The 24,577-nt window shown below is 41.8% G+C and overlaps 2 protein-coding genes across 2 annotated transcripts in view; one reads left to right on the forward strand and one right to left on the reverse strand.

Moving 5' to 3' along the window:
* The window catches only part of LOC135479882 (DNA polymerase alpha catalytic subunit-like), a 338,179-nt gene that overhangs the window by 154,559 nt on the left and 159,043 nt on the right, over window positions 1-24,577 (forward strand). The gene's annotated exons all lie outside the window — the stretch shown is intronic.
* LOC135479262 (transcription initiation factor TFIID subunit 9-like) lies at window positions 11,123-24,392 on the reverse strand. The gene is made up of 6 exons (XM_064759075.1): window positions 24,251-24,392; window positions 21,441-21,577; window positions 20,277-20,408; window positions 19,525-19,606; window positions 17,839-17,988; window positions 11,123-12,954 (listed from the first exon to the last, which is right to left on the reverse strand). The coding sequence occupies exons 1-6, from the start codon at window positions 24,366-24,368 to the stop codon at window positions 12,845-12,847; spliced, it is 729 nt and encodes a 242-aa protein (XP_064615145.1). The 5' UTR covers window positions 24,369-24,392; the 3' UTR covers window positions 11,123-12,844.

Genomic DNA, 24,577 nt, shown 5'->3' on the forward strand with positions numbered 1-24,577 from the left:
AATTTTTTAACCAGCTTTATTGCAAGGATTCGTGATGGATATATTTTGATGAATAGTTTTAACTTATTTTTCATTTTCACTGAGGATACTTGTTTTTTCTTTACAACATTGAAAACATAAAGTACATGACCTAATTTTCAAAGGCATAAATTTATGATTCTAATAGACCAAAGAACAGGAAGAACACAACATTTTGACTTGAGAAAAAAAAAAGAGTACAAAATCACAAACAAAATACCCCGATCGCGAAGAAAAGTAATGCAATGGGACCACTGCTTTTTACAAATAATTTTGTGTTCAAACTGCTGAATGCTATATGATTTTAAGATTTTGATGAAACTTAATTTATACGCCACTAAGATTGAGATACAGTCCGTTGTCGTTTATTATTTATCCTGTTTGATAAGTTACAGTTTTGCCAGCACCGCAAACCGGAAGTTGTTAGAATTCACACGTGTTTGGCTCGTTTGTTTTATCTTGCCAGCGACATTCTTCCTGCAAAAATAACCCAACGATGTATCTCATGTATTATTTGAATGAAAATGGAGAGAGGGTTTACACCCTCAAGGTAAGAAAATGACACGTGTATTGTATTGTTTCAAGGATAATGCACGCACCAAGCTGAGGATTGAGATTTCGTGAACAACATTTGCATATTTTGTTCGACCTCGATCTAAGGGTGGCTGATATATATTGATACGCGGGGACCGCTGGTCACCCTTAGCCCGAGAGCTATGTGGACCCGATTGCAGTATAGTGCTTACAAAGAGCTTCCTTCTTGTTCAATCCCGATGCATACGCGTTAGATTCGTCCAGAGCACATATAAAGTAAGTCAATTCTGAAAGCTGAAATATTTACGCACAATTTACCACAATCGCTATTTGCCTTTACTTCAACATTCAGTTGTAAATTTTAACTGAAATCGAAAATAGGCTCATATTTAGCAGGTCGCCACGCACTGCCGTGTTTTTACAGTCTGGGTCAGCTAAGCATGCATGGACAGCAACGGTTGGCCCTTCCGTGAAATTGTGGAACGGATGCCGAAGGTAACCCCTCTTTTTCACTGCAAAGTTAATTTGACAGTTCCCACAAACTATGGGGTCTGTCATTCTGTTCCATAGTCCATGTTCCATAGTCAATTGCAAATTCGTGTCTCTGCAGTCAGATGGCTTTCTGTCTGTCAAAGCCGACAGCCAATTGATCAAAACATAGTGATGCCATGAAAGGTCAACCTCGCATACGCGGGAAGGAACAACCTGATTTATTATGTCACAATGTTGACACACGGCATGTGAGCACAAGTCACAGCTGTATTTATCTTGGATTTACTGATCCTAAAGGTTTCAGAATGTGGAAAAAATTGGCAGAGGAATAGAGAATGTCTTGGTGAACTTCCTTTATTGGAGTTTTGCCTGGTTAATACATTGATTGGTTCATTTTGCATCGAATTTTGTTGTGCAGAGTTTCTCCGCACTGTTGTTAAATACCACTATTTTAACCTGGAAGACTCCTTGGCTGTAATCTACGCCTAACCTCACATTAAAAGATCACTTGACTAGTGCAAATACACCTGAGTTTCTTGAGGAGTTGCTGGTAGACCTGCCAAGGATTTAACCTGAGTGTCTCATTCCTGGTATACAAAAATCCACAACATCCAAATAAAAAAGTTTCATTTGTGAATTTTTTAAATTTCCTGAGCTCTGTAGGGCTGTGATAACGTATACTATCGCAGTCCTGTCTTGTTCCATTCATAGATTCCAGCATCTGAGTTCATGGCGAAGAGCAAGAGGTGATAAATAACATGGAGCTAAATTGGCGAAATGTTGATTTTTGCGGCAAACTACAGCTCATAGTAATACAGGCCATTTAAAGTATCATATTCGAAGGCTAGACACTTTCCGAGTACTTTTCCAGAAAGAATTTAATACCTCACAGCTATCATGTTTTGTGCTAAAATTTTCAATGCCTATCTAACTAGGGCTAAATTCGCTTTGTTTTCACCTCCAGTGCTTTAGGCAAATGACCATAGAGTGTGCTGATGATTGGCTCAGATCACCTATGACATCACTGCAAAATTATGAACAAGCCTATCTTGAACACCTCAAGACCTGGAAGACTTATTTTCGCTTTTTTTCAATATTTGGACAGCACCTGCATATTCACGGCTGGATTCTGTCCACCCCTGAAAGAAGCTTCATAAAATTTTGCAAAGCAGCCAATTACTAACATCCCCGGGCTGTCGATCATCCTGAAGGTAAATATCCATCCATGTTTCATCAAGTTCAACTTCTTGCTCACTTGAATTTCGCAAAAATGGCCACCCATCATATACACCATCCAGGTTCCTGGGCCACACATGTCTACCGTTCACAGTCACTAGGCCCGGGAAGCAGGGTAACCACCATATCCAGAATCCTAACAGATAGAAGACAGCGGCCAGGTTGAACATGATGAAATGTGGATGGATATTTACCTTTGGGATGATCAGCTGCTCAGGAATTTATCAGCCTGATGCTCTAGAACAATAAGCATTGTAAAAGAGTAACTTGACAGGCTGGGAAGGCTAGCAGTCAACTAATTTCCAAAATTTTGTGATGCATCCTTCAGGGGTGAATGGGACACCTCTATACTGCTCGTGTTGTCCTCAATGTACTAATGCTGTCTGTACTCATAGACTTTGTAGCTAGTAATTCTAGAGAGGAATCCGATAGACCCGCATAAACTTAAACTAGTAGAAATTTAGACAAGACAGGGCTGTGATAGTATGCCGCAATCGCAGCACTACAGAGATAGGCTGTGACTGCATACCGTAATCACAGCACTACAGTGCTAGGCTGTGATAGTATACCGTAATCACAGCACTACAGAGCTAGGCTGTGATAGTATACCGTAATCACAGCACTACAGAGCTAGGCTGTTACGGTATACCGTAATCACAGCACTACAGAGCTAGGCTGTGGTAGTATACCATAATCACAGAACTACAGAGCTAGGCTGTGATAGTATACGTAATCGCAGCACTACAGTGCTAGGCTGTGATAATATACGAAATCACAGCACTACAGAGCTAGGCTGTGATAATATACCGTAATCACAGCACTACAGAGCTAGGCTGTGATAGTATACCGTAATCACAGCACTACAGAGCTAGGCTGTGATAGTATACTGTAATCACAGCACTACAGAGCTAGGCTGTGGTAGTATACCGTAATCACAGCACTACAGAGCTAGGCTGTGATAGTATACCGTAATCACAGCTCTACAGAGCTAGGCTGTGATAGTGTACCGTAATCACAGCACTACAGTGCTAGGCTGTGATAGTATACCGTAATCACAGCACTACAGAGCTAGGCTGTGATAGTATACCATAATCACAGCAGTATAGAGCTAGGCTGTGATAATATACCGTAATCACAGCACTACAGAGCTAGGCTGTTACGGTCTACCTTAATCACAGCACTACAGAGCTAGGCTGTGATGGTATGCGTAATCACAGTACTACAGAGCTAGGCTGTGATAGTATACCATAATCACAGCACTACAGAGCTAGGCTGTGATAGTATACTGTAATCACAGCACTAAAGAGCTAGGCTGTGATAGTATACCATAATCACAGCACTACAGAGCTAGGCTGTGATAGTATGCGTAATCACAGTACTACAGAGCTAGGCTGTGATAGTATACCATAATCACAGCACTACAGAGCTAGGCTGTGATAGTATACTGTAATCACAGCACTACAGAGCTAGGCTGTTACGGTATACCGTAATCACAGCACTACAGAGCTAGGCTGTGGTAGTATACCATAATCACAGAACTACAGAGCTAGGCTGTGATAGTATACGTAATCGCAGCACTACAGTGCTAGGCTGTGATAATATACGAAATCACAGCACTACAGAGCTAGGCTGTGATAATATACCGTAATCACAGCACTACAGAGCTAGGCTGTGATAGTATACCATAATCACAGCACTACAGAACTAGGCTGTGATAGTATACTGTAATCACAGCACTAAAGAGCTAGGGTGTGATAGTATATGTAATTACAGCACTAAAGAGCTAGGGTGTGATAGTATATGTAATTACAGCACTACAGTGCTAGGCTGTGATAGTATACTGTAATCACAGCACTACAGAACTAGCCGAGTTCATTGGTGTTGTGAAGTTACAATTGCTCTATAAATGATGTAGGCCTTGTAGAACTAGAAGATATCATGCTTTTAGCCTGAAGTCCTCTTTTTACATGGGTGGCAACGTGAGCACAGTTTGAGTTTTGCATCTCACTTTTGCATTTGCAGAAAGTTGATCCAGAAAGCAAGCCCACAGTGTCTGCTCACCCAGCCCGGTTTTCACCTGATGACAAGTTTTCGCGGCACCGAGTAACCATCAAAAAGCGTTTTGGAATTCTCCTTACACAACAGCCAAAACCAGTGTGGTAGATGGAAAAAATAAGGGGAGAGAATCATCTACAAGCGTCTAAAACTGTTCTCAATCATGTACCATTTTGAAACATTTTTTCACTCTCTGTGGCCGAGTGAATTGTAGCAGTAATGTCTACAGCTTGTTGTCTGGCTAGTATCAGGGATAAGAACTCAAAGACTCAAGGAACCCAGATTCTAGCCTCTGAAGGAAAGACTCTTCAGCAGTTGTGAACCACTGAAACAATGTATGCATATCGTATGTTGGTTGTCCAATTCACTGTTTAGAGGATTTTATGGTGATATCAGGGTCCACTTACGGGAATACAGACTTTTCACCAAATTGGCTGGTTTGGCTATACTGAATTATACGTTTGGCACATTTATACAAAGCTTAAGCCCGAGGATCGTATCCCCAAGTCATATCTCCTGTCAGCCATTCTCCGTCTATTCTGCATCCTAGCCCCAAGTCGTATGTCCACTCAACCATTCTCCGCCTATTCAGCATCCTATCCCCAAGTTGTATCTCCAGTCAGCCATTCTCCTCCTATTCAGCATCTTAGCCCCAAGTCGTATCTCCACTCAACCATTCTCTGCCTATTCAGCATCCTAGCCCCAAGTCGTATCTCCAGTCAGCCATTCTCCGCCTATTCAGCATCCTATCCCCAAGTCGTATCTCCAGTCAGCCATTCTCCATCTATTCAGCATCCTAGCTCCAAGTCGTATCTCCACTCAGCCATTCTCCGCCTATTCAGCATCCTAGCCCCAAGTCGTATCTCCAGTCAGCCATTCTCCATCTATTCAACATCCTATCCGCAAGTCGTATCTCCACTCAGCCATTCTCCGCCTATTCAGCATCCTAGCCCCAAGTCATATCTCCAGTCAGCCATTCGCCGTCTATTCAGCATCCTATCCCCAGATTATAAAGCCAGTCAGCCATTCGCCGTCTAACAGAATCCTGTCCCCAAATCACATCTCCAGTCAGCCATTCGGCATCTATTCTGTGTCCCCTATAAGGTGTATAGGTGTCAGTATACTAGTATAAGACACATAAATATATGGTTTGACCATGACTCATTAAACCATTGGTTATGAAGTAAATGTCTTCTTATTGAGTGATTCATGGAATGGGCAGTGTGTGAAGGAGTTTGTGGGGAGGGGGGTGGTTGTGAGAGGAGGGTTGATGTGGGAGTACGGTTTTTCTGGGGAGGAGTTGTGGGGAGTAGGGTTGTTGTGGGGAGTTGGGTTGTTGTGGGGAGTTGGGTTGTTGTGGGGAGGAGTTGTGGGGAGTAGGGTTGTTGGGGGGAGTTGTGGGGGAGTAGGGTTGTTGTGGGGAGTTGGGTTGTTGTGGGGAGGAGTTGTGGGGAGTAGGGTTGTTGTGGGGGAGAAGGGTTGTTGTGGGGAGTATGGTTGTTGGGGGGAGTTGTGGGGGAGTAGGGTTGTTGGGGGGAGTTGTGGTTGTGGGGAGTATGGTTGTTGGGGGGAGTTGTGGTTGTGGGAGTAGGGTTCTTTGAGTTGTGGTGATTAAGGTTGTTGTGGGGGTAGGGTTGTTGGGGTGACGTGGTTGTGGGGAGTAGGGTTGTTGTGGGGAGGAGGGTTGATGTGGGATGTAGGGTTGTTGTGGGGAGTAAGGTTGTTGTGGAGTTGAGTTGTAAGCTTGGTTAAGCAGTCTTAACCTCTGCTGAAGACCACTTTACATGTATCTTCCAACCACATGGTGTGCCCATTTGTACCTCACATGTAGGCTGGTTCGTCAGTAACTTACCAAACTGAATGGTCGATGGTTTACCCCAAGCACTCTGGTTTCCCCTCATAAAAGTGTCCTCCATCAATGAGCGACAAATTCTCTAGAAAGACATTAAACAAATATGAAATAAGTGAATAGATTCTCCCACTGATTCTGTAGTGCGTTGGTGGTAAAGATGCGAATAGATTCCCCCACTGATTCTGTGGTGCATTGGTGGTAAATATGTGAATAGATTCTCCCACTGATTCTGTGGTGCGTTGGTGGTAAAGATGCAAATAGATTCCCCCACTGATTCTGTGGTGCATTGGTGGTAAATATGCGAATAGATTCCCCCACTGATTCTGTGGGGCATAGGTGGTAAATAAGTGAATAGATTCCCCCACTGATTCTATGGGTCATTGGTGGTAAATATGCGAATAGATTCCCCCACTGATTCTGTGGGGCATAGGTGGTAAATATGCGAATAGATTCCCCCACTGATTCTGTGGGTCATTGGTGGTAAATATGTGAATAGATTCCCCCACTGATTCTGTGGGTCATTGGTGGTAAATATGCGAATAGATTCCCCCACTGATTCTGTGGGTCATTGGTGGTAAATATGCGAATAGATTCCCCAGTGATTCTGTGGTGCGTTGGTGGTAAAGATGCAGATAGATTCCCCCACTGATTCTGTTGGACATTGGCGGTAAATATGCGAATAGATTCCCCCACTGATTCTGTGGGTCATTGGTGGTAAATATGTGAATAGATTCTCCAGTGATTCTGTGGTGCATTGGTGGTAAATATGCAAATGGATTCGCCTGCTGATTCTGTTGGACATTGGTGGTAAATAAGTGAACTGATTTCCCCACTGATTCTGTGGGGCATTGGTGGTAAATAAGTGAATTCATTCCACCACTGATTGTGTTGGACATTGGTGGTAAATAAGTGAATTGATTCCACCACTGATTCTGTGGGATATTGGTGGTAAATAAGTGAATTGATTCCACCACTGATTCTGTTGGACATTGGTGGTAAATAAGTGAATTGATTCCTCCACTGATTCTGTGGGAAATTGGTGATAATTGAGTAGATTCTCCTACTGATTCTGTGAGACCTTGGCGATCATAAAGTATGTGAATAGATTCCCCCACTGATTTTGTGGGACATTGGTGATAAATAAGTGAATAGATTCCATCACTGATTTCGTGGGGCCTTGGTGATAAATAAGTGAATAGCTTCCCCCACTGATTTTGTGGGGCCTTGGTGATAAATGAGTAGATTTCACCACTGATTTTGTGGGGCCTTGGTGATAAATAAGTGAATAGCTTCCCCCACTGATTCTGTGAGGTCTTGGTGATAATGAAATAAGTGAATAGATTCCACCTATGACAGCAGCTACCGCATCGGTGTGCAACGAATGCTGCTGTGAGTTCGCAATGAGGAAATGACAAAGTCAGTTCATGGGTTGATTACTGCTGCTTTATTAGAACTGTTATTCGTTGTGTAGGTACACCGTTTGTGCAAAGTCGCACGCGCCGCAAGAACCATTCATCAATCCAGTTCACAAAACTTCCTTACACGTGAAACACCATGGACCCTCAAAACCTCGCAACAACGCAGGTTCTTAGCCGCCGTGACAACCGAAAGACACTCGAGGTCGTTTTCATGGCACCTCCGTCACAGAATGAGGATGTCGCAAACTGGCGACAACTCCCTATCTGTGTTGACTACAGTAACACCACTGATCCTGTAGGGTCTTGGTGATAAATAAGTGAATAGATTCCACCACTGACTCTGTGGGGCCGTGGTGATAATGAAATATGTGGATAGATTCCCCGACTGATTCTGTAGGGCCTTGGTGATAATTAAGTGGTGGAGGCTCATGTTTTCGTGTGTGCGATGTAATGTTTCGCTGAAGACCACGTCTTCTACCAAACATGGTGCATATGTATCTTAGTATCGCATGTGAGAAAGTTCGTCCGTAACTTGTCAAAGGGTGGTGGTTTATCCGGGACTGCCCCGGGCCTCTGGGGTCTTCTTCATTGTTGTCTGTGCCATGACATAAGGCAACATGATTTACAAGGATAGTTTGCAAGACACAACAGTTTTGTGAAATTGGACCATGGGTTAATATATGTACATGTATCTTCTACATTTAGGGGCCTCCGTGGCTCAGTCGGTTAAAGCGCTAGCGCAGCGTAATGACCCAGGAGTCTCTCACCAATGCGGTCGCTGTGACTTCAAGTCCAGCTCATGCTGGCTTCCTCTCCGGCCGTACGTGAGAAGGTCTGTCAGCAACCTGCGGATGGTCGTGGGTTTCCTCCCTCCATAATGCTGGCCGCCGTCGTATAAGTGAAATATTCTTGAGTACGGCGTAAAACACCAATCAAAAAAAAAAAAAAAAAAAAAAAAATCTTCTACATTTATGCAATTGCAACTAGCTCTGGACCAGAGAGTGATGCCCGGATCAGAGTATGATGTCTGGATCAGAAAGTGATGTCCAGATCAGAGTATGATGTCCAGATCGGAGTGTGATGTTTGGATCAGAAAGTGATGTCGGGTTCAGAGAGTGATGTCCGGATCAGAGATTGGTGTCCGGATCAGAGTGTGATGTTTGGATCCGAGTGTGATGTTGGACCATCCTGTTCCTAAAGTTAACTAAGTCAAATCAAGGAAAGCACATGTATATTGTTCTCCTCTGAATAGTCACAGTAAACACAGATGTCAGGGCCTAGTCTGGCCTCGGAAGGGCAGGAGGTGAAGCCTCATCGTTGAATCCACCGGTGAAGGGCATCTCGTTGAATATTTCGATCCTCATACATTTTTAAGGGCCTCGGTTCCTTTGGTTGACCTGCACCCCACAACAAGTACCGAGCCTGAAAATTCAGTCTAAGGATGGCTTGTATTTACTGATATGCGGAGAACTCAGCCATCCGGGATGACGTGCATCTGATCATCACATTGTATCATAGCTACCCCAGACCATCATTAAAAAGTTGTTTGTTGCGGGTAACAAATCCTGTTTTTTGAAGTCGGGTTGGTCGGTCGGCATTTCTTTTTTTTTTTTAAGTAAATTGAAAGTAATTCCCGGCCCGCATAATCTGAAGGCTAATTGAATTATCTCGGGTCCAATTTTCGTTACTTTAGGGCATGCATTTCCGATTTTAAATGCTCTTTTAAAACCCTTTCACACTGAAGTCAAATATTCCTTCTTGATTCTGGCTCCAACATTAAATTTAAGTAAATTTACGAACTTTAAACCTAAGCAACTGAAGGTATCCATGGCTTTCGCTACATAGAAATTGTATTCGCCAAAAGTAATGTGGCGAACGGCTAGCGGAAGCCTAGCGACTAAGACGATAATTCGAGTCTTATAATGAATTGGGTCTTTTTTTTTTTATTATTTTATTTTATTTTACTTTAGTTTTGACGCAAAGGGCACTTCGAGGGAACGGCAGCGTCCGGTATTCGGACTATAAGAAGGGTTGGATTAGGCCCTGGATGTGCTATGGTTTGCAGCAAGTTTGCGTCAGCCTGCTACTTATCTGTTGATCCACTAGGACAGGTGATACGGATGATACACTGAAATGGTGCTATCTGCAATCTTTCTTTCAAGCATTTTTAACATGGGAGTAGTAGGAAACTTAGATTTGGCAGCGAGGATACAAAAGATCTCGTGTCACCTGTACAGAAACACGTGATCAAGACTTCAGCCCAAGACATAAACATTTACTTTGCCACCGATTCTGAAGCACAAGAGCATGAAGAGAGACGTGACAGTCAGCGATTTCTCATTTTACAGTAATTAGAAAACGTTAGCATACATGCAGGTCATCCATTCTAAATGGAACATCCCCCTCATGTTATTGTGCTTCTAGATGTAGGTCCAGCGTGAGCAAGGTACATTTACCTTGGCACTCATCCCATTACACAAAGGTACACTTACCTGGGCACTGATCCCATTACACAAAGAACCATATGTAAGTTGTGGATTTTGTGATTTAGGGTAAGTAATGTGGACACGGCATCAACAACGGAACAATCCCCTTGTGTTCATGTGCCTTACATGTGAACAAAACCTGAACTCCATACACGCATCCTTTCGGGGGATATTACCCATAACATATACCATTGATTACATGTAGATACCAGTAAGCTATGGGCAAAGTCATGACTTTTTACGGGACTTTATATGCACATTACAGGGCACCAGTAAAGGAACATCCCATTAGTGTTATTGTGGAGCAGTTGAGCTCAATATATGCAGCACTTTTTGAGATATTGGTTTTCACTGTTGAGATATTTGGTCTCACTGTTATTCTGGGTATGACATACGCAAATCCCGTACTTAAAGTAAACTGAACATGAAGTATATACGCCCTGCTCAACCAAAACTGCAGCTCAACCAAAACTGCATCAAGAAGGACTATTTAGGCTCCATCTTTCACATTGCTGGCTAAGTCCACGTCATGATTTGCTGCGTGTGTCTCATTCTGGTATTTTGGACCTAGACAGCATATATATGTGCAGTGTCACACACATTTAATGCCACCGAGACAGCGTAGAGGCAGGGAAAATATCCTATCATGTCACACTCTAGGACTGAACTTCTTATTCTTCTGATGATTGAAAGATGAACATCTCAACCATGTGTACACTCAGTACATACTGTCAATCTTTTAAATGATGAATGTTAAGCACTGTGGTGTACATTGGTTAGAACCCAGCCAGCCTGTATGTTGACCGTGTGGTTGTAAATAGGAAGGTACATGTATGTCTACAACCTGTGAATGGTTGTGTGTTCTCACCCTGGCTCTACCTGGTTTCCTCTTACAACAAAGCTGGCTGCCGTGGTATACGTGAAATATTCCTGAGTACAGTGCAAATCTCCAAAGAATAAATAAACATACTAGCCAGCCCACAGTGATGCATATTTTGGTGCTACCCATCTTTGAGGATGGTCAGAAGAAAAGAACAAAAGCAACATCTGCAATTTGGCATATACCCAGGTACATGTAATACAGTACTGTTATTGAACCTCACCTACAATGTTGTACACATATCTTACCAATTTCACATTTAACCCACTCTGAACTATGAACAGGGTAACATCTACATCATGGAAAGCACAGAAAATGCTGGCTTTGAATTCATCATCCAAAGGATGCGAGACCCTGAGGATACTGGGGATAACTGAACAGCACTCTGAAATACGATACACAAGAGTACGTATGTCATTCATAAACACTGATTGGCCTCAAGGGCAGATCCAGTGGAGAATGCTAGGTGGGGTCCGACTATCACAACACATCAGGCGAGGATCCAGGGGCTGCCTACGCCGAGGAAGCTCTACATCTTTGATAGCTGGAGATGTGTTCTTAGCTGTCTGGAGGAAATTAATTTGCTTTGTGTATGGTAATTTTTCTTTCCTTCTAAGAGCTTCCTTTGGGACATATTAGGCGTTATAGAGCTCTGTGGAGAAAATGTTGTGGACAACAGTATGTCTGCCAATGTATTTTTATGTTGGAACCTGCGATCTTTCCCTACCGTCGATCAGCTTATTTGCCACTGATTTGTTTTCTACACAGTATGATGACTTTTATATAAAGACGATATGTCTGATTCGAATATTACGATAGGGCCTGCTGATTCTAGTGTCACAGTATAATCAGTCAAGGCCTAATGTTCCATTCTAGTGTCACAACTGAGCATCCCCCATGCTGGTGTCACAGTACAGCATGTCTCAGGCTGGTGTCACAGTACAGCATGTCCCATTCTGGTGTCACAATAGAGCATGTCCCATGCTGGTGTCATAACTGAGCATGGCCCATGCCAGTGTTACAATACAGCATATCCCAAGCCAGTGTCACAGTACAGCATGTCCAATGCAAGTGTCACAATACAGCATGTCCCAAGCCAGTGTCACAGAACAGCATGTCCAATGCAAGTGTCACAATACAGCATGTCCCAAGCCAGTGTCACAGAACAGCATGTCCAATGCAAGTGTCACAATACAGCATGTGCCATGCCAGTGTCACAGTGCAGCATGTCCAATACCAGTGTCACAATACAGCATGCCCAATGCGGGTGTCACAGTAAAGCATGTCCCATTTTGGTGTCACAGTACAGCATGTCCCATTCTGCTGTCACCACAGAGCATGGCTCAATCCAGTGTCACAACAGGGCATGTCCCATTCTGGTGTCACAAAAGACCATGCCCAATTCTGGTGTCACAACGCAGCATGGCCCATGCTGGTGTCACAACAGAGCATGGCCCATGCTAGTGTCACAACAGAGCATGTCCCATTCTGGTGTCACAATAGGGCATGTTCCATGCTAATGTCACAATAGGGCATGTCCTAGTCTGGTGTCACCACAAAGCATGTCCAATTCTGGTGTCACAGTACAGCATCCCCCATTCTGGTGTCACCACAGAGGATGTTCAATGCTGGTTTCGCAGTATATTAAAGACATCATCAACATGTCTGTGATTCTGGTGTCCCAAGATTCCAGCTTATCAATACAACTGGTGGGTCTGGTGACACAGATTGTTTGTGATTCTTATGAAGTCATGAAATATCTACAAATTTAGTAACACAGTACATCTTATTGCATGACTAAGACATCATGAAGTCTTGTGTCTTTATGGAGTCCCAAGATGCATAAGATTTCAGTTTTTTTTCTCTTCCCATGTCACATTTTGTCTGTATCGTCCTCCTCTAGCTTCCTCTTCAGGGGGTTCACACCCGAGCCAAGGGTTGAGGAAAAGACAGGTCCTGGGGCTGCTTTGGCTCCAGTAATACCTGTAAAAGTGAATGAAACCAAAGAACACAGTGTAAAGTCACTTTTTTTTTTGGAAAAAGGCAATATTACAGTAAAAGATATTCACACATCACACTTTAAACCAGTGTGCAAAGTTCAAAGAAAGATATTGTACAGAAATAAAAATTTTAACAAACACACTCAGAGTAAGAAGGATAAATGAGCAACACCAAGCAAGGATTTATGACACGGCATCCACATACCAAATCTGAGATAACTCCATCAAATCTGAAAAAACACACTAACAGTCAGACCGATGAACGAGCAACACCAGGCAAGGATATATGACACGGCATCCACATACCAAATCTGAGATAACTCCATCAAGTCTGAACAAACACACTAACAGTCAGACCAATGAACAAGCAATACCAAGCAAGAATCTATGACATGGCATTCAAATACCAAATCTGAGATAACTCCATCAAATCTGAACAAACACACTAACAGTCAGACCAATGAACAAGCAACACCAGGCAAGGATCTATGACACGGCATTCACAAACCAAATCTGAGATAACTCCATCAAATCTGAACAAACACACTAACAGTCAGACCAATGAACGAGCAACACCAAGCAAGGATATATGACACGGCCTTCACTGTTAGTGTGTTTGTGATCTGAGATCACTCCATCAAGTCTGGACAAACACACTAACAGTCAGACCAATGAATGAGCAACACCAAGCAAGGATATATGACACGGCCTTCACTGTTAGTGTGTTTGTGATCTGAGATCACTCCATCAAGTCCGAACAAACACACTATTATTCAGACCGATGAACGAGCAACACCAAGCAAGGGTGTATGACAAGGCATTTACATACCAAATCTGAGATAATTCCATCAAGTCTGAACAAACACACTAACAATCAGACCAATGAACGAGCAACACAAAGCAACCATTTATGACAAGGCATTCACTGTTAGTGTGTTTGTGATCTGAGATCACTCCATCAAGTCCGAACAAACACACTAACACTCAGACCGATGAACGAGCAACACCAAGTGTATGACACGGCATTCACATACCAAATCTGAGATAATTCCATCAAGTCTGAACAAACACACTAACAGTCAGACCGATGAACGAGCAACACCAAGCAACGATTTATGACAAGGCATTCACATACCAAATCTGAGATCACTCCATCAAGTCTGAACAAACACACTAACAGCCACACCGATGAACGAGCAACACCAAGCAAGGATTTATGACAAGGCACTCACATACCAAATCTGAGATCACTCCATCAAGTCTCGACAAACACACTAACAGTCAGACCGATGAACGAGCAACACCAAGCAACGATTTATGACAAGGCATTCACATACCAAATCTGAGATCACTCCATCAAGTCTGGACAAACACACTAACAGTCACACCGATGAACGAGCAACATCATGCAAGGATTTACGACACGCCTTCACTGTTAGTGTGTTTGTGATCTGAGATCACTCCATCAAGTCTGGAAAAGCACACTAACAGTCAGACCAATGAACGAGCAACACCAAGCAAGGATTTATGACAAGGTCTTCACATACCAAATCTGGGATCACTCCATCAAGTCTCGACAAACACACTAACAGTCAGACCGATGAACGAGCAACACCAAGCAACGATTTATGACAAGGCATTCACATACCAAATCTGAGATCACTCCATCAAGTCTGGACAAACACACTAACAGTCACACCGATGAACGAGCAACATCATGCAAGGATTTACGACACGCCTTCACTGTTAGTGTGTTTGTGATCTGAGATCACTCCATCAAGTCTGGAAAAGCACACTAACAGTCAGACCAATGAACGAGCAACACCAAGCAACGATTTATGACACGGTCTTCACATACCAAATCTGGGATCACTCCATCAAGTCTGAACAAACACACTAACAGTCAGACCAATGAACGAGCAACACCAAGCAAGGATTTATGACAAGGCATTCACATACCAAATCTGAGATAACTCCATCAAATCTGACCAAACACACTAACACTCATATCGATGAACAAGCAACACCAAGCAAGAATTTATTACACGGCATTCACATACCAAATCTGAGATCACTCCATCAAATCTGAACAAACACACTAACAGTCAGACCAATGAACGAGCAACACCAAGCAAGGATATATGCCACTGCATTCACATATCAAATCTGAGATCACTCCATCAAGTCTGAACAAACACACTAACAGTCACACCAATGAACGAGCAACACCAAGCAAGGATTTATGACACGCCTTCACTGTTAGTGTGTTTGTGATCTGCGATCACTCCATCAAGTCTGCCCAAACACACTAACACTCAGACCAATGAACAAGCAACACCAAGCAAGAATTTATTACACGGCATTCACATACCACATCTGAGATCACTCCATCAAGTCTGAACAAACACACTAACAGTCACACCGATGAACGAGCAACACCAAGCAAGGATTTATGACACGCCTTCACTGTTAGTGTGTTTGTGATCTGTGATCACTCCATCAAGTCAGGAAAAACACACTAACAGTCAGACCGATGAACGAGCAACACCAAGCAAGGATTTATGACATGGCACTCACATACCAAATCTGAGATCACTCCATCAAGTCTGACCAAACACATTAACAGTCAGACCGATGAACAAGCAACACCAAGCAAGGATTTATTACATGGCATTCACATACCAAATCTAAGATCACTCCATCAAGTCTGAACATACACACTAACAGTCAGACCGATGAACAAGCAACACCAAGCAAGGATTTATGACACGGCATTCACATACCAAATCTGAGATCACTCCATCAAGTCTGGACAAACACACTAACAGTCACACCGATGAACGAGCAACACCAAGCAAGGATTTATGACATGGCCTTCACTGTTAGTGTGTTTGTGATCTGAGACCACTCCATCAAGTCTGGACGAACACACTAACACTCAGACCGATGAACAAGCAACACCAAGCAAGGATTTATTACACGGCATCCACATACCAAATCTGAGATCACTCCATCAAGTCTGAACAAACACACTAACAGTCAGATCGATGAACAAGCAACACCAAGCAAGGATTTATGACACGGCCTTCACTGTTAGTGTGTTTGTGATCTGCGATCACTCCATCAAGTCTGGACAAACACACTAACAGTCAGACCAATGAATGAGCAACAGCAAGCAAGGATTTATGACACGGCCTTCACTGTTAGTGTGTTTGTGATCTGAGATCACTCCATCAAGTCCGAACAAACACACTAACACTCAGACCGATGAACGAGCAACACCAAGCAACGATTTATGACAAGGCATTCACATACCAAATCTGAGATAATTCCATCAAGTCTGAACAAACACACTAACAGTCAGACCGATGAATGAGCAACACCACGCAACGATTTATGACAAGGCATTCACATACCAAATCTGAGATCACTCCATCAAGTCTGAACAAACACCATCAAGTCTGAAAAAACACACTAACAGTGAGACCGATGAACGAGCAACACCAAGCAACGATTTATCACAAGGCATTCACATACCAAATCTGAGATCACTCTATCAAGTCTGAACAAACACACTAACAGTCACACCGATGAACGAGCAACACCAAGCAAGGATTTATGACAAGGCATTCACATACCAAATCTGAGATCACTCCATCAAGTCTCGACAAACACACTAACAGTCACGCCGATGAACGAGCAACACCAAACAAGGATTTATGACACGGCATTCTCATACCAAATCTGAGATCACTCCATCAAGTCTGAACAAACACAATAACAGTCAGACCAATGAACAAGCAACACCAAGCAACGATTTATTACACGGCATTCACATGCCAAATCTGAGATCACTCCATCAAGTCTGAACAAACACACTAACAGTCACACCGATGAACGAGCAACACCAAGCAAGGATTTATGACAAGGCACTCACATACCAAATCTGAGATAACTCCATCAAGTCTGAACAAACACACTAACAGTCAGACCGATGAATGAACAACACCAAGCAAGGATTTATTACACGGCATTCACATACCAAATCTGAGATCACTCCATCAAGTCTGAACAAACACATTAATAGTCAGACCGATGAACAAGCAACACCAAGCAAGGATTTATGACAAGGCATTCACATACCAAATCTGAGATCACTGCATCAAGTCTGAACAAAGGTATCGTGAAGAAACTCCTGTTCTTTTTTCACTTATAAACACTAGGGATCAGGTGAAAGTGCCGAGGAAACTGGAGCACCCAGAGGCAACTGGAGCACCCAGAGGAAACGTACAGCCTTGGCAAACAGATACCTGACAAACCTATGACCACACACGTTTTAGGATATTAAGTACACTTACATGTTACTAAGTGAACCCTTAACTACCATCACCACACACATTGTGCAATGTTAAGTACACTTAGCTAAGTGAGCACTTAACTACAATGACCACACATGTTTTAGGATATTAAGTACACTTACATGTAACTAAGTGAACCCTTAACTACCATCATCACACACATTGTGGAATATTAAGTACACTTAGCTAAGTGAGCACTTAACTACAATGACCATACATGTTTTAGGATATTAAGTACACTTAGCTAAGTGAGCCCTTAACTACACTGACCACACGTTTTAGGATATTAAGTACACTTACATGTAACTAAGTGAACCCTTAACTACCATCACCACACACATTGTGGAATATTAAGTACACTTGGCTAAGTGAGCACTAAACTACCATGACTACACATGTTTTAGGATATTAAGTACACTTAGCTAAGTGAGCCCTTAACTACCTTGACCACACATGTTGTAGGATATTAAGTACACTCAGTTTATGGTTACATGGAAAAGAGCTCTTACCTGTTGTTAGTCTAATCAAAGGCCTTGGTGCACTAGCAGATGAGACAGATGGCTTGTTTACCATGGTAACAGTTGGCATGGTAACCCCTTTCGTTACCACTGTCAGAGTAGATGATGAACCCCCACCTAAACTAACACTACCCACTTTACCTGCAGGATAAGAACAACAAGAAAAACAAATTGTTTTATTTGTTTGTTTATTTTATTCATGTTTATTGCCATGCTCCAGAAGTTTTCAATTACAAGTTTAATGGTTTATAGGTGACAGTAAAGGCAAACAAATTAGAGGATAGATACAGACACGTACATACATGTAAAGGTGACAGTAAAGGGAAACAAATCTGAGCATAGATACAGACACGTACATACATGTAAAGATGACAGTAAAGGAATCAAATTACAGCACAGATACAGACATGTACATACATGTAAAGGTGACAGTAAAGGGAAACAAATTACAGCACAGATACAGACATGTACATACATGTAAAGGTGGCAGTAAAGCGAAACAAATTAGAACACAGATACAGACATGTACATACATGTAAAGGTGACAGTGACAGTAAAGGGAAACAAATTACAGCACAGATACAGACATGTACATACATGTAAAGGCGACAGTAAAGGGAAACAAATTAGAGCACAGATAAAGACACGTACATACACGTAAAGGTGACAGTAAAGGGAAACAAATTAAAGCACAGATACAGACACATATACACATGTAAAGTTGACAGTAAAGGGAAACAAATTAGCACACATACAGACACGTATATACATGTAAAGTTGACAGTAAAGGGAAACAAATTAGAGCACAGATACAGACATGTACATATATGTAATGTTGACAGTAAAGGGAAACAAATTAGAGCACAGATACAGGCACATACATACATACATGTAAAGTTGACAGCAAAGCGAAACAAATTCAAGCACAAATACAGACACTTACATACATGTAAAGGTGACAGCAATTAGAGCACAGATACAGACACGTACATACATGTCAAGTTGACAGTAAAGGGAAACCAATTAGAGCACAGATACAGACACGTACATACACGTAAAGGTGACAGTAATGGGAAACAAATTACAGCATAGATACAGACACGTACATACATGTAAAGGTGACAGTAAGGGAAAACAAATCTGAGCACAGATACAAACACGTACATACATGTATGTGGGTAGATCTTTACTGGTGTCATGTGGAAAGACATTTATATATAAACGTGCATTTGATTGGTTTTTTACGCATTATTAAATGAGGCTAGGTCATATATATTGGTAAATTCTCAGGTGGTGATAGGTCATCTGCTACTGGTAATCAAGAGTTTACACTTATATGCTGGTTGTCTGTTTGTCCATGAAAACAGGAGTTCACGGGCTAGTCCACTGGTCCTTGCTAAGTACATTTGTACTTGATTTGTTTATGTATTTGACTACCCTAATTCCTCAGCCTTTTAGCACAAGAAACAGCAACTTTCAGTGCACTTTATGCACACTTATAATTTGACTTGGGAGACAAAACTACATTGGCGGCTTCACAAAAAGTGTAATTTTATCAGTCTACAGAGAAAAATGCCTTCAGAATATGTCTGAATAAACACCTTGCAAACATGCGAAAAGGTAGAAGAATTACAGTAGTGTTTACCCAGGGATCTCCTGAAGTAAACACCTACTCACCAGGTGTGTGCACAGGTGTTAACGAGATTCTCTGACCTCCTCCAGGTAGCTGAGACATGGGCAGACCGATCTGAATACGAGGCTAGAGGAAACATCCATACATGTGAGAAAATCCAAGTTACCAAAGCTTAATGTTTCATTTCCTAGACCAACCATCCACAGACCTACAGACATTTGAAGACTTATAATTTACATTCTGTTCTTGAGGGACAGGCGAAAAAAAAAAAAGCCCAAACAATATTCTGAGCCTTCCTTGTCCAACTTTGATTATCGAACTTGTTGATTATTATTTTCTCTGACCGACACCTGTTCTATTGAAAACATTTTTCATACCCAGAACTCTTGGGTAATACAATTGGTATACATTTTCGATGTATGACATAGCAGTTAAGCAGTCTAGTATCCTTCATCCTGCATCTTCGTGACATCGTGGTGGAGAATACTGTATACAAACTATTCACCTTGTACTACATTACATTTACTTATTTGTTTGGTGTTTTGTGCCATAGTCAAGAATATTTCACTTGTACGATAGCAACCAGCATTATGGTGGGAGGAAAAACCCACAACCATACAAACATTGCTGACAGGCCTTCTCACATACAACCAGACAGAAAGCCAGCAAAGTGAGTAACATCACATGTTAAATACAACAACAAAACTTCAACAACCTGCTATAACAAAGTGAACAGCAAACAATGCAGGCTCTTCTGTCCTAATGTAAGGGAATAATATCATATCATGTTACGTACCTTCCTGAGTGACTTGAGTCTGTAGTTTGGAGCAGACAGACAGTATCTGTCTGGGGGAAGGCGAGGGCCAGTGTAAGGTTTAACCAAAGGCAGGGCCTGACTGTTCTTCTGCCTGGCTATCCCCATCAATAACTACAACACAAACACTTTGTATAATTTTCCTTTCCTAAAGCTTGGCCTCTACAAATGCAATTCAAAAGCTTGTAAGTTCCTTAAAATAACATGTCAAATGACAACAGTTAAGTTTTTATGATAAAAAATCTTAAGCAGCCCCATAAAGTGATTAAATCAAATAGAATTCCTCAAAATGTGTCAGCTGAAAAAGGTAAACTTTAGGTGAAGTAAGAGTAAGCGATAACTGGTTCCTTAAAACTTGGTGGAAAAAAAAATGTCTGTAATGTCTGTGACCAGAAAGTGAAAGGTCATCAGAGAGAGATGACTGATTTGCATACTACAGGAAGATGGCAAAACTTAATCACCAAAAACAGGAATACCCACTGGCTATTTTGCATATCATCCTAGCTGCTGTTGTAAGGATAGCATGCTGGCTTTGTGACCGCAGCATATGGTGACACTTAAATGGTTTTCAAACACAACCATGACAAATACTGATTTCATTTTACCTTTTGAAGGCTGATCCAATACTGCAGCAGAGTACACCCTTTTTTCACAGATAAACTGTGAGGAATATGGAGGTCAACCACAGGGTCAGCTACACGTAATCAATTAGTCCAAGTGGACATGTGTTACAGACAACTACTTATCTAATCCTACACTCTGTTTTCAGCAGTTTAATATGTACAAGATGGGGAGACACTGCAGATAAAAACTTACATTTGCACAGCATTCTCAACCAAAATAGCCTCAACACTGGCTACTCAGACACTCGCTTTAAATTTCTCTCTAAAAAACCTGCTGCGGTCAAAGTTGTTAACAGAACCTTTTTCTTTTAGGATGATACTCAAGTTTTATGGATGGAGACACTCTTGAGATACCAAATATGTGGTAAACTCATTTCCTTTGTTAGGTGCCTAAGAAACCTTTAACAGGAAACCATAACTGAATCAGTGAGAAGAGGAGGTTTTGACTGGCTGTAGAATAAACGCTGGTTTAGCTGACTGTGTCAGAGACCCCACTAACATCCCTTCTACATACAGTACTTACATCTCTTGGAGGGGGAGTTGTGAAGGTATGGTCCATTTTACACTGCACAGCTAACTTAACATCTTCTGCATCTATCACTTTCTTGTTAGCATGAGAGGCATACACCTTAGCATCGTCTAGAATGTCAGTTACATATCCTGTCCAAATAACAACACCATGTATTTTAAGACAGTGAATAAAGATGGAGGGGAAAACAATATCACGGGTCTATCATTCGCTCTTCAGAATGATGATCAACAAAAATGAGGGAAATCTGTTTTATTATTGATATAAAGGTGAAATGTCATGATTTCCTTCACTGATAAAAGTGATATTTCAATAAGTTAGATATCATTTTTTTCAATACATGTTGATTTCTCACACCCAGACACCAGGATATCATGAAAGAGACATTTTGTTTTGAGGCTGATCAGAGCTCAATAGGATGACAAGTTTAGTCAATGACTAAATGACAAGTCAAATTCATTGATGATGTCAAGTTATATACGCATCTGTGAAGGCATGTAGCTAAAACATTACATATAAAAATGTTAAAATACACAAACTCTTCATTTCAAAATATATACAATAAAAATAATATTGCATGGTGAAGATTGAATACCATATATATGATAACAGAGGTGAACGGTGGAGATGATAGCCAGTGAGAGGTGAATGCTTTCCATCCCTCACTCAAGCGATATTTATGGTATTCAACCAAAACTGTCCAAGATCCTCTATATATTCCAGTTCAGACATTATAAAACATAGGAGTGGGTAAAATACGACAAACAATCATTGATGTGTTTGGAATCAGGAATGGTTGCATGCATTCATTGTTACATCATCTTTGTTATTTTGAGCTCTTTAAAACAAGTGAATGACCAAACCTTTTTACCGCTGTATAACTTTAATCATTTTACCCACTTCAGTCAAGCTTATGAGATTTAATAGTACTACATGCCTTTTCACTTTTTATATTGCTATTGCTGATTTGCCAAACTTTAAAATATCACTTATAAGACGTCAATCAGGTTTATAGTCCTACACTGCTCTGATGTTAGGTATGGCAAAATTTTGTTCAAGGATGGCCCCTGAATCCAACGTCACAGTGAACTCCCTTTAAAATCTGAAGGTAAACATCAAATTTTACACCATCACCCACCCACCTTTCTGCACCAAAGTTACTACTGCCTCTACAACAATCTGTGATATACTACGGCGCAATCAGAAGTCTACAGAAAATCATTATGGACAGAGAAATCCGCTACAGTAAGTTGTGCTGTGTATTACAAACATTTGTTCCCGGGGTAGAAATCAACATTTTTCTAGAGTAGATGTAGGCTACCAACGTCAAACATGGTGATGGAGGAAAACATTGAGCCGCAGTTTTGATGTTTATCTTTGGGTCTTTTTTTAACAAAGTAGGCCAACGGCCAAACAATCTGTGGGTTTTACTAAAAATACATGTAGGAACACTCAGAGTATAAATTTGATGGAGTGCTCCAAGTGCTTCAGTGCGATCTTGTTTACCAACAGGTTAAATCATGGAGATGTGGTACGGCTAGAATATTATAATATAATATATTTATAATATATATATAATATTAAAATAAGGCAGCGTTAGGAGAAATACATGATGGGGCTTCATGTGAGAGACAATGGGGGTGATTTTAATTCACCTTTCACCAGCATGGCGCAATGGCCGAAGAGCTTCCCACCTGTGCGATCGCTGTTAGTTCATGCCCAGCTCTTGCTGGTTTTCTCCCCGGCTAGCCCCGGATTACTACGCCATGTTCTTTTATATTTATACCGATGCTCACGTAGTCATGGCTGGGTACCTTCGAAACGGTGGAAAGAATTGCAAAATTGTGGAAAACAGTTGATTGCTAACTACCATGCCTGCCCAGTCACTCCCTTACAATGCTTAGGGTCCTAGGACACCTGCCTGTTAAAATCCCAGGATGTCGATCATCCCAAAGGTAAATATCCATCCATATATGTCCAGCATCTCCACTCACTTGTCATTTATGAAATGGCCGCCATCTACACGGTGCACATGGGCCGCCAGGCAGCTGGATACGAAACAACTGACCCAAAATGCCCTCAGCTGTGGAGGTCACGCGTGTCAAAACAACAGCACATGCTTTACTTTGGTTCTCTGGTGAGTGATTTGTACATCTAATGTCAGGAGGACTAAAACCAGCCATCACATGACTGTGTAACAACGAAACGACATCATAACTAGAATTACAAGGGAGGGATAGTTTCGTATCATGCTGCCTGTCGGCGCATACACGCCATATACATGGCGGCCATTTCGTAAATGACAAGTGAGCGGAGATGCTGGACTTGAATAAATATGGATTACTGACATATCAGGATTTTAAGAGTCAGGTGCCCTGTGGTAGATTAGTTATCAACTGTTTTGCGAAATTTTACACTGTGGCGAAGGAGGCCCGGCTATGACTATGTGAGTTTCAGAACAAATCTAAAAGAGTGTGGCGTAGTCATCCTGGGCTATCCCCGGAAGTACATGGGAAGGTCTTCCAGCAATCTGCAGATTATACTGATACGTAGATTTTGCAATCTGCAGATGGTCCTGGGTTTCCCCCGAGCTATGTCTGGTTTCCTCCTACCAAAATGCTAGCCACCGGCCGTCCCATAGGTGAAATATTCTTGAGTACGGTGTCAAACACCAATCAAATAAATAAATAAATAAATCACCTATAGAAATCTGCACCGCTCATGATACCCGAGACAATGACATGATTGGTTTCAGCCGGTTTTCATTTAAGCTGGATGAGAATGTCATGTTTTACGTCACTTACTGTAGGCAAACTCAAGCATTTGATTTATGACCCTTGGTTCGTAATCAGTGACACCCATATCCTTGAGAATTGCTGCCATAACTTGCGCATCTCTCGGACTGCTCTTCGGGGCCGCCATTCTGATTGTCTATCAAGGGCGTTAACTCTGTATAGCAGCCGATCGTGCACCTGTACTTCTTGGTTGCTAGGCATATCACGTGACATTTCAGTTGCTGGCGCATTGTGGCGTGTGAATTTGATAAAATACCATAAAGCTTAACCCCAAAAGGCCATTCAAAGGATTTTTCGTCTCTGTGGTAAACTCTAGAAGGTTTAAAACAACGGAGA

This window comes from Liolophura sinensis, chromosome 12, assembly GCF_032854445.1.
Source record: "Liolophura sinensis isolate JHLJ2023 chromosome 12, CUHK_Ljap_v2, whole genome shotgun sequence".
NCBI lineage: Eukaryota > Metazoa > Mollusca > Polyplacophora > Chitonida > Chitonidae > Liolophura > Liolophura sinensis.

Excerpts from the sequence above, each read along its gene's own strand:
- LOC135479262 (XM_064759075.1), bottom strand. The coding sequence starts at position 24,368 with ATGGCGGCCCCGAAGAGCAGTCCGAGAGATGCGCAAGTTATGGCAGCA. Across the intron at positions 21,578-24,250 it reads AATGCTTGAGTTTGCCTACA|GATATGTAACTGACATTCTA; the intron begins GTAAGTGACGTA and ends TTATTTGGACAG. Across the intron at positions 20,409-21,440 it reads CAACTCCCCCTCCAAGAGAT|TTATTGATGGGGATAGCCAG; the intron begins GTAAGTACTGTA and ends TTTGTGTTGTAG.